Below are 14,846 nucleotides of genomic sequence, written 5' to 3' on the forward strand. Positions count from 1 at the left end.
GTTTGCAGTCCCTATACAGCTAAAGAGATTGGTTTTATCTGGTATCACAGCGGCTAAAAAGCTGATAGCATCACATAGGGCTGGGCGATATAACGATAACGATAAATATCGCGATATATTTTAATAATCGATATCGAATATCGAAATTTAAAAAAAAATCAAAAAATTGTTTTTTTTTGTTTTTGTTTTTTTACCTGCAACAGGGCAGTTTTAAAACCAGAGACAGTGGACAGACTTGTCTTTCTTGCCTGCAACTTAAAGTAATGGCTGTGCTTGTCCAAATGACAATACTGACCAAATTCAGATTTCTTTTTCTCTTGTCCATTTATTTTGTATGCTTTCTAATTTAAAATACATTTTGAAACCGTCTGTACACAGTAGGCTATGTGTGCTAGCAGAACTAGACTCCAGTCACGAGTCACAGTGCACATGTGCGGTGGTTTGTCCACCAAAAAAGCGCCAAAAGATCGAAAATAAACTAGCAGAGCCAGAACTGTTCAACTCCTCTGGAGCCACAGCCAGCAGAGAAGCCGGTTTACGTTAGCTTTTAAACCAGCTGCAGCCTGAGAACTGGAGTGTGAGGGGATGTAACACTAAAGATGGCGGCAATGACAAAGAATTGCTGCAAAATAAACATACATCTGTTGTTAAAAAAATAAATAAAAAATGTTTTTTTTAATTTTTTTTATATGTTTTTTTATACTTATAACAATTCGATAATTATCGATATCGAGAAATAAAATAAAATTATCATATCTTTATCGCGATATGATTTCTTTCCATATCGCCCAGCCCTAGCATCACAATGGTTTCAACCGGAAAAAATGTGCCGGAAGGTCTGGATTCTTACATATCTCGAAGTGATTTATCTAGAAATATCTACAGCAAGAATTTTGGGTCTCAGTGAATCCAAAATTACAATGTGGTTAGAAGTGGTGGAGAGAATAAAAGCTAGCATATGAATTGTAGTGCCTGGTTAGGAGCGAATGATAATGGGTGGATAATCCAAGGAGGGGCCCGGGGGGGGGGAGCGAGCGAGAGCATATATAGCAAGTATTAGGTGTATATCTTGTATAATATATTTATTTAAATGGTGATTTCATTGGATGTGCACTGTTAATTAATGCTTGTATATCTAATTTTATGTTATGTTTGTGTTTGTTTAAAAAATATATATATAAAAAAAATGTGAATCATGTGTGAGTGACATTTGAGTTAAGTGTTATGTGCCACATTCCTCAGATGGTGATCTGAATGATTACATTGTTAGTTAATCATTATTCAGTTACTGATATCTATTTATGTTTTTGCTGCAGATTTTCACAGGCATGATGAGCTTCCTTCAAACGGTCTCGCTGAGACTCCTGAACGCCTCACTGAGGAGGACGACGGGTTTGCTGAGACTCCTGAACGCCTCACTGAGGAGGACGACAGGTTCGCTGAGACTCCTGAACGCCTCACTGATGAGGACGACAGGTTCGCTGAGACTCCTGAACGCCTCACTGAGGAGGACGACAGGTTCGCTGAGACTCCTGAACGCCTCACTGAGGAGGACGACAGGTTTGCTGAGACTCCTGAACACCTCACTGAGGAGGACGACCGGTCCTCGCATGCAAGCTCTAGTGACTGGACACCTCAACCACAAATAGGTAACGTTTCCTAGCTGGATTCAACTAACATCTGCCTGTAAGGCTATCACGTTCTGCCTGTGAGGCCGTCACGTTGATGCCTGTGAGGCCGTCACTGGGGGCGGAGCGCACTGATGTGAAAGAAAGGTGCACTCACTGCACTCTATTTACAACACGAGATGAAATGAGAGTAACACGGCATGCGGCACAATAATAATTTCATCTTGATTATCTTGTTTTCATGATCGTGGGAAGCTAACATCATAATTGAAGTTGAAACTGGATTAATCACCCAGCCCTACATCTTGGCAGTGTTGTATTTGGATCACTAAATCTCAAGGTTGAGTCTCGAGTCCCGAGTGTTCGGGTCCAAGTCACCAAAGAAGAGTCGGAGTCAAGTCCCCATTACCCTAGTCCGAGTCCAAGTCATCAAGGTTGAGTCCACTCCACTCTGGCAGTCAAAGAGCTGACATACAAATAAAAATAGGTCTACATTAAACATAAATGACACAGCGGTCACCATTTCACGGTTTATTTACTTTGTGACACAATAGCCAAACAAATGCACTAGCCATCAATATCTCATGCCAAATGATTGGGGCCTATTACAAAGAGAAATAAAAACAAATATGTATCCTCGTCTGCACCGACGACAATGCAGTCAGTGCTCAAGTCGAGTCACGAGTACTGAATCAGTCCAGGACTCAGAACTCGAGTACTACAACACTTCATCTTGGACTGGGAAATTATGTTGTGTGATGTTGTGTCCTTGCCTACAGGGTCGTACAGCTTCATCCAACAACACATCTTGAGAGAGACTGATCCTAGGACCATTCTGAAGGACCTGCTGCCGGAGACCGTGCTCCCCCCCGACCTGGACGACATGACGCTGTGGCAGATCATCATCAACATCTCGGAGCCCCCAAAGAGGAAGAAGCGCAAGGATATCAATACCCTGGAGGACGTGGTCAGGCTGCTCCACGAGAGCAAGAATATCCTTGTGCTGACCGGTGCTGGGGTATGTGTGCGTTCGCAGTGTGATGTAGAGCTGTCCCCGAAGCCTGTTTTTGGGATTTGAACGTTCGCCAGGGTTTTTCAAACGGACGTTTGAACCATCGTTTTTAATCATGCAAAAAATTTGCTCATAAGTAACTTGTGTTCCGCTGGGAAAATTCAGCATCACTGCAGTGCATTACTTGGTTTAATCCAAGCGTCCATTCGGAAACGTTGTATTATGAAAATAAGACCGGTGAGTGTGAGTCACTCAACTCTTTTTTTTGCATGATTGATTAATTTCCTGATAATGTATGACTGTGACCCCTCCTCATCTCGACTAGACTGTTGTTGTGTCTGTGTTTGCACGTGACTTTCAAATAATTGTAAACACAATATAGTACTGTGATATTCTGATATATATCACATTCTGATATATATTTTTAGTGTAAAATAAATTTAAAAAATGTAAACGAAAATGTAAAAATTAAAAAGAAATTAAAAAGCGGAGGTTCAAACCCATTAATTAAGATTTGTACGCCAAAGTAACGAACGAAGGTTTGAACGTTTGGCCTCAGCCCTAGTGTGATGACACTGGTTATTCTCTGGCTCAAACTGTATTAGTGTTGCAACGTAGGCACCAATACTGGTATCTAAATACGGGAGTGATACCAGGCAAAAAAGTAATGGTATTGGAGAGCTTTCTTAATTCCATAGTCTGAGACCAAGATTCACTTGTACCATGTTAAGAAATTAAATAAAATGTATTTTCTGCCTTTCTCACATAGGGAAAAATGGTAGAACTCTCTAAACATTAGATTAGATTTGAATGTTTTGTCATTATACAGCACAAGTACAGTACAACGAATATTAGTGTGGCATCCAACCGGAATGCAAATGTAACTGTAAAGTGCAATAGTAATATACAGGTGTACAGGTAATAAAACTGGGTATGAAATATATAAATTAGTACTAAAATAAGATATTCCTTTATTGATCTCCTTGGGGAAATTTCTGCTAGTCAGATATATGTACAGAGTTGTAATATTAATATGTACAGTGATGCAGGTATAGAGACAATATGGTAGTAAGTCATACTGGCCAGCAGTGTAACTAGTAAGATAAGGGATATGTACAGATATAGATCAGTATCTACTACAGATATGTAAAAAGGATTATATTATTTAAATAGTTTTTATTGTTTTTTTAAGGTTCAACAACATTATATACATGCAAACATACATACAATACATGACAACCACACAATACCTCAAATAAATGAAAAATACAGTAAACAAAAAGAGAAAAAGAAAAGTAATAATAAAAGAAAATTGCATCGTTCTTATACAGGTTGTCCTTGCCATACAGAAATTGCCTATCTAATAAATCACCGTCTTATGCCTAAACATCCTCAGCTGGGGGGGGGGGGGGGGGGGGGGGGGGGGGGGGGGGGGCGGGGAAATACAAAAAGAATATTTTCTTTTCATTTATCTATTTATTTAACTGTATTAAGGAGAGACACTACAGGTGAATATGGTATAAAAAAAAATAACGAATGGATATCACAATGAAACTTCCCCAGTTGATTACTTATATTAAGACAAGACTTTTTTGTATTACAAGTTTTCTGAAATGGTATGTTTAAATATGCACATGACTCGTGAGGCATGATCTACTTAAATATGCACTAATTTGCATATCATTCCAGGACAGAAATCTGAACATTGGATAAAGCCATTTTCAAAATTATAGTTTCATTTTGTTGACATATTAGAGCCAAAGGTTATTACAGAGGGGATTTTGGATATCTCTTTTTATCACTCCATAAATCAGAAAATACTCCATTCAGTTCATTTTTATGGTAAAATTCCATATTTCGCCAAAATGTGATATAAATCAGGGTATGAATGCGATATCAACAAACCCTTCTGTAAATACCTTCAGAACATAGATATGAATAGAACTGGAAGGTTTGGTGTATGTGAGTGCTACTGAAGTGGAAATGTCTGGCTCAGAGTATGAGGAAAAACTCTTAAAACGATTTTTTGGGAAAACGCCTTCAAAGTTCTGTATTGTAAAATGCCATACTTTTTTTTTAACAGATTTTTACAAACGCAATACCTAATCAAACCATTAGTAATAGACAACCTAAACACATGCCTGATAACTGAATAATAATAATAATGATGTTATTGAACTGAACAGAACTACACACAGGCTAGTACCCCCTAATAGGCAAAAATATTTAAATGGATATCACTATGAAACTTTCCCAGTTTGTTATGTACATATAAACTAATGTACATATAAACTAAGAAAAAATATATTGCAAGTTTTCTGAAATTTATGTTTATATATGCAAATGAGGCACTTCACCATTAAATATGTGTACATTTATGGATGCAATAAGGCAAAATGAAGTAAAATAAACAACTAAATGTGTGTTATTGACGTTTTATTGTCACTAGTTTCATAGAAGACATGTTTAGGAAGCAAAATATAACAATCTCAAAATCAACAAAAAGTATATTTGCCTATTCACCTGGGGTGTCTCGCCTTAAACAATATAAAACGAATTGGCCATAATTTACTGAGCAAACTAAGCTTACTGCTGTAACCTACTAATAACACTTAAGTAAATCTGAAGATTATTATATAGCAGATGCCTTGGATAAGTCGTGGACAACTGTAGCGTGTGCTTGTTTATACAGAGCCTGGTATGACTTGCTGGCTGAAATACGGACGAGAGGGAACTAGGTAGCGGGGCTCTATTACCTTTAACATGTGCTTAAACCCTGTGTTCTCGACAACGGAGTATGGTCGCAGATCTGCTGCTATAAAAACACCTATGGCGTTTGTTATTGCTTTGGCCCGGTCTGAATTAACCTGTTCCACCCGACGGGACCGGATCCGGTCCAAAAACTGCATCTGATCATAAATCAATATTTTTCAGTGTTGCAAAAAGATTTGCGATTTTAAAATCAAACGTATTCAAGTATTAACATCACTAACATGTCATAAAAGCATGTAGAATGTATATTATCATCAATACGTTAGTTTAGCAATAGGTTAAAAGTGCCAGATAGTTTTACCTTCTCGATTTGCTGAAGTCTATTCCAAGACGGCGACCATTTTGAAACTTTCGAACCATGGGAATTGTAGTTCTTTTGCGGCCATTTTGTCGAGGGCATGCATAGCTGTGGATCAGCGTTGGAATTATTCCGAACTACACTTCCTGGCAAGTTCTAGGGGGGTTCAGCGTTCTGAATGAATTATGTCAATAACTGTTATTATTCTGGATAATAAGCCACAAAAGGTAAAATTTGACAAATATTGAAACGCAGTTAGTTTCTTCTGCCTATTAGCATGTAGCAACAATTGGATCTGAAATTAGTTTCAAAATGGTTGCACTGTGGTGAAAATTAAAAAATACAGTAAATTACAGTAGATATCATTATCTGTTCTTATGCACGCCTGGTGATACTAAATCCAAATTGAACTCGGGCATTTGAATTGGCTATAATAAGGTAATTTATAAGCATTATATTCTATAATAATATTTCAAATTGCATTGGTCCGGATGGGAGAATTCAGTACTGTATCTACAGAACCTTCGGTTTAATCATCTTCCCTTTATTAATTTCCTTAGATTTCTTTTACACGTGATCTCAAGAGGGTACTGAACGAGATCAGTGGCAGTTTAAGTTTGGTCATTATTATCATGGTGTTATTCACTGTCAAAGATGCAAAGAAAAATCATAATTCATATTCTCGTTTCATCACAATTAAGCAAGCCTAGTAATAGACACAATATTTCTGACACTGTGAATACATTCCCTGAGGTCCATACTGCCCTGTCAAGGCAGACCGCAGTAACTTCAAAAAAGTGAAACTGAGAAAAATGGCTTTAAAGTTTTTTGACTTGCCATCCAAAATGTGTTATAGGTAGATAGATGATAGTACCCAGATTTAACATGTATTAATGAAGTAATCTTTAGGCATACAAAAATATGACATAATTATTTTAATTAACCCCCAAAAAGCAGACACTGCACTCTGCTGCACAGTTCCCTTAAATAATTATACAGGTAATGTACAGGCAAAGTGCAGTAACTTCAAATACAATGTTGTTTTCCCTCCAGCTTTCATAACTTAACCTAGCCATTTTATTTGGATCATCATCATTCCAATATATTCAGGTGTTAAATTTCATTTTCAAAATGGCTAGGTTAAGTTATGAAAGCTGGAGGGAAAACAACATTGTATTTGAAGTTACTGCACTTTGCCTGTACATTACCTGTATAATTATTTAAGGGAACTGTGCAGCAGAGTGCAGTATCTGCTTTTTGGGGGTTAATTAAAATAATTATGTCATATTTTTGTATGCCTAAAGATTACTTCATTAATACATGTTAAATCTGGGTACTATCATCTATCTACCTATAACACATTTTGGATGGCAAGTCAAAACACTTTGAAGCCATTTTTCACTGTTTGGAAGTTACTGCGGTCTGCCTGGTTTTTGAGTGTGATTTTGTAGTTACTGCAGTTTTTAAAACCCCATATCCAAAACTGAGCGACATTAACATCTGAAACTTGGTCACAAGATAAAACATTTATTGACAAGTTCAATTTCACTCATAACTAAATTTTTTTTTTTTTTTATTGGTCTTTTTCCCCCTCCATTTTTCCTCCGATTTTCTCCCATCCCAATGTTAGTCGTATGCCAATTCCCAGTCCCTTCCTGGTCGCTGCGCTTTACCCCCCACAGTCAGATCATTTGGGAGAGTGGAGGCTACCACGTGCTTCCTCCGACACACGTCCAGCCAATCACCGCTTCTTTTCACCTGGCAGCGCGGATTCTCATTGAGAGGGCGTAGCGTGTGGGAGGACCACACTATCCCCCTCACGTCCAATCCGCGCTTAGCAGGCGCCCCGACCGAACTGTAGGAGTCGCTGTTTACAACGACCCGGACCCACCCCGCCAGCTTCTCCCACCCTCTGATACAGCCAATTGTATCAGTGCAGACGGCCAGCCAAGCTGGTGACAACCCCGGAGCTGTGAGCTGGATTCGAACAGGCGAACCAAGCTCACAGCTCCGGGGCTGGTGACGAACGCAATCTCCGCTCGACCACCTAACCGCCCTACTCATAACTCAATTCTGACTTTTTTTGAGTTACTGCGGTCTGCCTTGACAGGGCAGCATAGATGTCCCTAGATACCAAGAATATGCAAATGGTCCTTGTAGAAGTGGAGCAATATTCCATTTACCTACTAGGTATATATTTTAGGCGAAAATATTCCACAGGTGGAACAGGTTAATAGCGAGATGCTGCTTGAATGCCACGGGCAGCTGGGTTTGCACTGGGGTCTGTTTCTTCCTTGTACCAGTGATATTCACATTCGGGTGATGCTGTTTCAAATGCGTGATAAAGTTTGCAATAAAGTTGAACAATGCCGGCACGTAGCCCCTTTCGTGACTGTGATGCAAGGCTTGCATCACAGTCACGAAAGTGGGCTAGCCGGCACGTAGCTTTAGTGCGATCCACCTGTCTTTGTCCATTACTGTCGTTAACTGGGAATCCGAAATGATCCCAAATGGGAGAATTGAATGTTGTGGGAGCATCTTCTAGCTCTGGCTTGTCAGTTAGTATTGTACTCGCCATACTAAGGCTAATATGCTATGATGAATTACAGCTATCCTTCAGCGTGGCTGCGTGGGATGAACAAACGACATCCGGTTAGTTGTGCACATTATATTTGGGATGAGGGGATTTATGTTCCGCAAAAAAAGGTTCCGTACCGTTGTAATCATTCGGTGCACAGCGCGTACTGTGCCGGAGGACCACATCGAGGTGGTACGGATACGCGTACCGTTACACCCTATGCAGGTATAACAGACAGATGTGGATAGATATATATATATACAGTAAGAAAGGGCGGCTACGTGGCGTAGTGGGCAAGGCGCTCGCCACGAAATCTGGAGACGCTGGGCTTGCCTGTTCGAGCCCAGCGCTCCACATTTGCTTTCAGTTTAGCTGGTTGTCCGTACTAATACACATTGGCCGTATTAGGGGGTGGGAAACTGATGGGTGGGGATCGGGCGTTGTGGACAGCGACTCCTACAGGTCGGTTGGTGCGCCTGCGCAGTAGAATCAGGAAGTGTCGGGGGCAGCGTGAGCCTCCCACGCGTTACTCCTCGCCACTGAGAGATCGAGCTGCGCAGGTGAAAAGATGCGACTGCTGTTACCTCAAGTACCGGAGGGGACTTGTGCTATGTATGACTTAGTCCACATTGCAGCCGGCTTGTGGGAGGCAAGAAACAGCGTTCGTGACAGGGGAGGGTTGAATTGGATGATACGAAATTGGGATGGGGGAAAATATAGAAAAATGGGAGAAAAAGTGGATAAAAAAAAATATATATACAGTAAGAATTAATATATATATATACAGCATTATTGTACATGCTATCATACAAACATGGGTTATATTATCTCAATAATACTCAATAAAGGGGGCGCCCCAGTGGCGAACCACATAGCGCGCTCAGCCGCGACACGGCCGACCCGGGTTCGACTCCCGAACCCATCGTTATTTGCCGAATGTCTTCCCCCCACTCTGTCTCCCATTCCTCCTCTGTCTCTCTCTACTGGACTGCCCAGTAGCAATAAAGCGATAAAAACGCCAAAAAAAATAAATCTTAAAATATAATACTCAATAAAAAGTAATAGGACAGCAGCGGTACTTAGTGGACACTGGCTGATAAAATGGTGTCTGTGCATCTCTACTATTAAGCTCTGGTGTGAAAGTGAATCTTTTCGCTGAAGACTGAAGCGTTTCTACTCTTTCTTCTAGGTGTCCGTCTCATGTGGAATACCAGACTTTCGTTCCAGGGACGGTATTTATGCAAGGCTTGCTGTGGATTTCCCGGATCTTCCAGACCCTCAAGCGATGTTTGATATTGAGTACTTCAGAAGAGACCCAAGGCCCTTCTTCAAGTTTGCCAAGGTTTGTGGATCGTTTCTGTTCAGTTAGACGGACTCCCATTGCTTTGATACAGAGATAAGATAAGATATTCCTTTATTGATCCCCTTGGGGAAATTCAGCGTCATAGCAGCATGGGGGAGGGGAGGTATGGGCAGGGTAATAGTAGAAAGACATAAATATATATAGGCAATAAAATTTGATCTGAATATAAAAATATGAGAGAATAAACGGTGTTAAACAAAGGTGCAGATGATGGTCTGTATGCCCTATCAGTTATATTATGTTACAATAAATATAGGCAATAAAGAATTTAAATCTGAATATTTATACTATAAGTAAAAGTCATAGCAGCATGGGGGAGGGGAGGTACAGGTATGGGCAGGGTAATAATTAGGGATGCCCCGATCGATCGGCCACCGATCGTTATCGGCCGATAATCAGTATACGGTAAATATGCGATCGGGGAATTCCGATAATGAGTCATATTCGCCGATCGCGGAAACTGATCAAGTGGATATCTCACTCGCTTGTCTCAGACGCACAGGACCTGCAAACTGCTCCTCCTCCCTAGCCCCGCCCCCCCCCGTGTAGAGTTTGTAAACAAAGAGGTGCGGCTCCTCTGCTCGAGTCTGTAGTGCATTCGACCTGCGCTAACGTTAGCTACCTAGCTATCGTTACTGTTTAAACAAAATTACCCAGTCAACTATTCACGTTTAGTAGGCATTGGTATTTAGCCGGCTAGCTACCGATAGTTCCTGATATCAACAAATGATCCAGAAAATCTAGTAGTCCATGTTCATACCTCCGGTAGCTTGCGTTAGCTTGCGTTAGCTGACGTTAGTTTACTGTTCAAAACGAAATGTCCCATTGAACTAAAGTTCTGTCTTAACGTCATCTAGCCGGCTAGCAGTAGCTACAGATGGCTCTTGATATCAATGTCTTATAACATTGATTTAATGCGTATTCGAGCTGAGGGCTTGCTGAATGTGAAATGACCAAAGCATAACGTTACCAATAGGGTCCCGCTGCAGCGCCGGAGAATCCTTTTTGGAGCTGGGCTACTAGAGTACACACAGACAGTGGAGCTGTTTGCAGATAGCGAGCATTTTGACTTGTTGCGTGGTGGCGATGTCTCGCAGATAATACAAGTACAAGTCTAATTATATAATATATATATTTTATTAAAAAAAAAAAAAAAATAAAAAAAAAATTTATATAAAATAATTTTTAATTTCTTTTTAATCAAAAACGATCGGATCGGTATCGGCCGATATGGCTCACGACGATCGGTGATCGGTATCGGTGGCAAAAAACGTGATCGGGGCATCCCTAGTAATAATAGTAGAAACTAGAAAGACATAAATATAGGCAATACAATTATATCTGAATATAAAAACATACAGTGTAAACTATATAATTAACTCTGAATATAGAAATATGAGAAAAGTAAACGGTGTAAACAAAGGTGCAGATGAGGATCTGTAAGTAAAAGTAAAAGGGTCAGAGTAAAAGTATACACTAGGTACCCTAACCATAATGTCCAATTATCTAGCAGTCGCTGTCAATATGTCAACTAGATCTCCCCATTGGAAGGGTGCAGGCGATCAACTGTTTCATACCGGACCAAAGGAAACAATTCAGACTCTTGCTTGAACGTTATTTATTTAGGATATCCCATCCAAACGCTCATACTCCACTGTCATTGACAAACAGCCACCAGATGGTCAATTTAGACAGCTCGTAGCTGGTAGCATTAGTCCTTAGTTAGCAGCATACAGTCCGTAGCATTTAGCAGCTGTCAGTAGTAGTGGCATTTAGCCAGTAGTAGTAGCACTTAGCCAGCAGTAGTAGCATTTAGCCAGTAGAGTCGATAGTCAGTAAGTACGTAGACAAGTGTAAACAAAACAAAAGTGTTCAATATACAATGCAGAGTAGAGAAAAAGTAACTGAGTTACAATACAATACAGTACAATGCAGCAATGGGATGAGGTACAACTTAGGGTAAGGTGCAATGAGGTATGAGTTGTAGTGCAAATCTCTTTACCAATAAATATGTGTTATTAGTGTGTCTTTTATTATTCAATCAATCAAATCCTTTATTTAACCAGATAAGCATCATTGAGATTAAAATCTCTTTCAAGAGCGATCTGGCCAAGCAAGGCAGCAGAAAGTTTCAACATAAAAAAGAACATCACAATAAAATACAGATAAAACATTCTGTATTCTCTTAGCCTTGCTCCTGCAACGCTTGTTGTAAATGTCTTGGAGAGTGGGAAGCCCAGCTCCAATTGTGCGTTCGGCTGAATGACAGTATGACATGTTTGATTTGAAGTTTAAAGGAACCGTCCAACTACATTTACATTTAGTCATTTAGCTGACGCTTTTATCCAAAGCGACTTACAAGTTCTGTGCGACAAGACAGCAAGAAGGGTATAACTCTATCAGCTGAGTAACAATGTTCATCAAAGTGTTGCGTGTTACAGTGTAGGTTAGTTTATTAGGACAAGTCCATGACAGTAAGGTTAGTCGGGGTTAGATTTTTTTTTTTTTTTTTTTTATCATTTCAGATAATGGTTGAAGAAGTGAGTCTTTAGTCGACGGCGAAAGATTGGACGGGATTCGGCTGTCCTAACTGGGATGGGTAGTTCATTCCACCATTGTGGGGCAAGGACTGAGAATAGGCGGCTTCTCTTTGATGACCCTCCGGGAGCTTGGGTAGGAGTAGATCTGAGGCGGCCAGAAGATGCAGAGCGTAGGGGTCTTGAGGGTGTGTAGTTAGAGACCATTGACCGGAGGTAGGCGGGAGCGGTTCCCTTTGCCGCACGGTATGCTAGGTCGAGGGCCTTGAAGCGGATACGTGCAGCAATGGGGAGCCAGTGCAGGTCCCTAAGAAGTGGGGTGACATGGGCCGACTTCGGTAGGTTTGAGATCAGGCGGGCCGCTGCGTTTTGAATGAGTTGAAGAGGCTTGGTGGCAGTGGCCGGGAGGCCAGCTAGCAGTGCGTTGCAGTAGTCGAGGCGGGAGATGACTGTTGATTGGACGAGGAGTTGGGTGGCTTCTTTTGTCAGGAAGGGGCGTATCCTTCTGACGTTGCTCAGGAGGAATCTGCAGGTTCTGGTTGTCGCTGCGATGTGAGCAGAGAAGTTCAACTGGTCGTCGAGGACAACACCAAGGTTCTTGGCGGTCGGCGACGCGGTCACAGCTGCATTCTCGACTGTGATGGAGAGGTCGGTCAGGGGGGAGGATTTGGCCGTCAGGTGGAGCAATTCTGTTTTGCTTAGGTTCAGTTTGAGGTGGTTGGTCGTCATCCAGGCGGAGATGTCGGACAGACAGGCCGTGGATATCTGAGGGAGGGAAGGAGAGGAAGAGTTGAGTATCATCGGCATAACAATGATATGAGAAGCCATGAGACGTGATAATGTTACCCAGTGATTTAGTGTAGAGGGAGAAGAGAAGGGGTCCTAGGACCGAGCCCTGGGGGACACCCGTCCGGAGGGGGCGGGTGGCCGACAGAGTCCCTCTCCATGACACTTGGTAGGAGCGGTCATTGAGGTATGATGTCAGCCATGTCAGTGCAGATCCAGCCACTCCCATTCCTGCGAGGGCCGCGAGGAGGATCTGATGGTTGACTGTGTCGAAGGCTGCAGATAGATCTAGGAGAATCAGGACAGAGGAGAGGCCTTTCGCTTTTGCTAAGTGAAGTGCCTCTGTGACCGCAATGAGGGCCGTTTCTGTGGAGTGGCCAGTCCGGAAGCCAGACTGATTGCGGTCTAGGAGGTCATTCTGTAAGAGATAAGCAGTAAGTTGGTTGGATACAGCACGTTCAAGTGTTTTAGAAAGGAAGGAGAGAAGAGAGACAGGACGATAGTTGGCTATGACGGTGGGGTTCAGGGTTGGTTTTTTTATGAGGGGCGTGACTCTGGCTTGTTTTAGGGAGGTGGGGACCTAGTTCCCTAAAACTAGTTCAGGGGTCAGCAACCTTTACTATCAAAAGAGCCACTTTTCCCCCCAAAATAAAATGCTCAGGGAGCCGCGCAACCTATTTACTCTTAAAATGAAGATAACACAGTGTATAACGTTTTCTATATCCCCAAGCATACCCCACATTTAGCATAAAACACCTGACAATTGCATACCCAAAGTAATTTGCTATTTATTATACTTTATACTTATAGCACACAGTTTGTTGCATTAATGGAATTATAAAGCAACAAAAAGAAACATTTGACTTTTTATTGCTGTTTTGACCTGTTATAACAAAGGAAACCCTCAAACTCTTATGAAGAGGAGAAAAAATACTGGCTGTGTAGACCTATTTTTAAATAAAACACAGGAGACAAAACACTGGTGTCTGTAGACCGACTTTGAAATAAAACCCTGAACTATTCAGGTATATTTTAGTCCTTCCCTTATTTGTGGAACATTTATAAAATAAAAAGTAGTCCACTTTGAAAAAAGACTACCATGTGTAGACCTACTTTGAAATAAAACACAGAAATTTTAGAAAAGGAGAAAAAACACTGGCATCTGTAGACCTACTTTGAAATAAAACCCTGAACTATGCAGCTCTAGTTGAGTCCTTCCCTTATTTGTGGAAAATCTATAAAATAAAGTTAATTTTTCGTTGTTCGCAAATTTCACACCACATATCAGGCATACAGGTAAGCCTGCATCGTTAGTCGTGAAAACAAATTAATCTCTCCACACTGAATTAAACCCTCTATTTTCCTTGGATTTATCCATGGTTAGCTTACTGGGGGGTCGGAAACTCAAGATTAGCCACTTGCAGACGGCAGGGAGAGGCGCAGGGTGTGATGTACTGTATATTTTAGTTGACTAAATATTTTTGTTGACTAAATATTTTAGTTGATGAAATATTTTTTCATTTCAGTGTCACAGTATGACCGATCTCCAAAATAAGAGAACAAAAGATTTTTTATTTTTTTTTTTAAAGCCGCAGCTGATGCTAAAGTAAAGAGCAGGTTGCCGACCCCTGAACTAGTTGTATGAAGCTTTATTGGCTATCTGTTTCACAGGATGGGTATCAGAATGTGTAAAAAGCGGGAACACAGCATGTCACTTTGACGTATCTTGTTCATTGTTTCAAGTAGGGCTGGGGCATTAAACTGAAAATGTACAGATGACAACGTTGTGAATCTCTTACCAATTCACTTTGTCACCCAACTGAAAGTACAACATTACAATCATCTTGACAGAGGGCCAACACGATGGAGAAT

The 14,846-nt window shown here is 41.0% G+C and overlaps 1 protein-coding gene across 1 annotated transcript in view; it reads left to right on the forward strand.

Moving 5' to 3' along the window:
* sirt1 (sirtuin 1) overlaps window positions 1-14,846 on the forward strand; it is a 60,766-nt gene that overhangs the window by 28,987 nt on the left and 16,933 nt on the right. The window contains exons 2-4 of the mRNA XM_084321370.1: window positions 1,317-1,649; window positions 2,408-2,646; window positions 9,478-9,630. Coding sequence (XP_084177496.1) covers window positions 1,317-1,649; window positions 2,408-2,646; window positions 9,478-9,630 — 725 coding nt within the window. The remainder of the gene's footprint in view (window positions 1-1,316; window positions 1,650-2,407; window positions 2,647-9,477; window positions 9,631-14,846) is intronic.

The sequence above is a fragment of the Notolepis coatsorum genome, assembly GCF_963971535.1.
Source record: "Notolepis coatsorum genome assembly, chromosome: 9".
NCBI lineage: Eukaryota > Metazoa > Chordata > Actinopteri > Aulopiformes > Paralepididae > Notolepis > Notolepis coatsorum.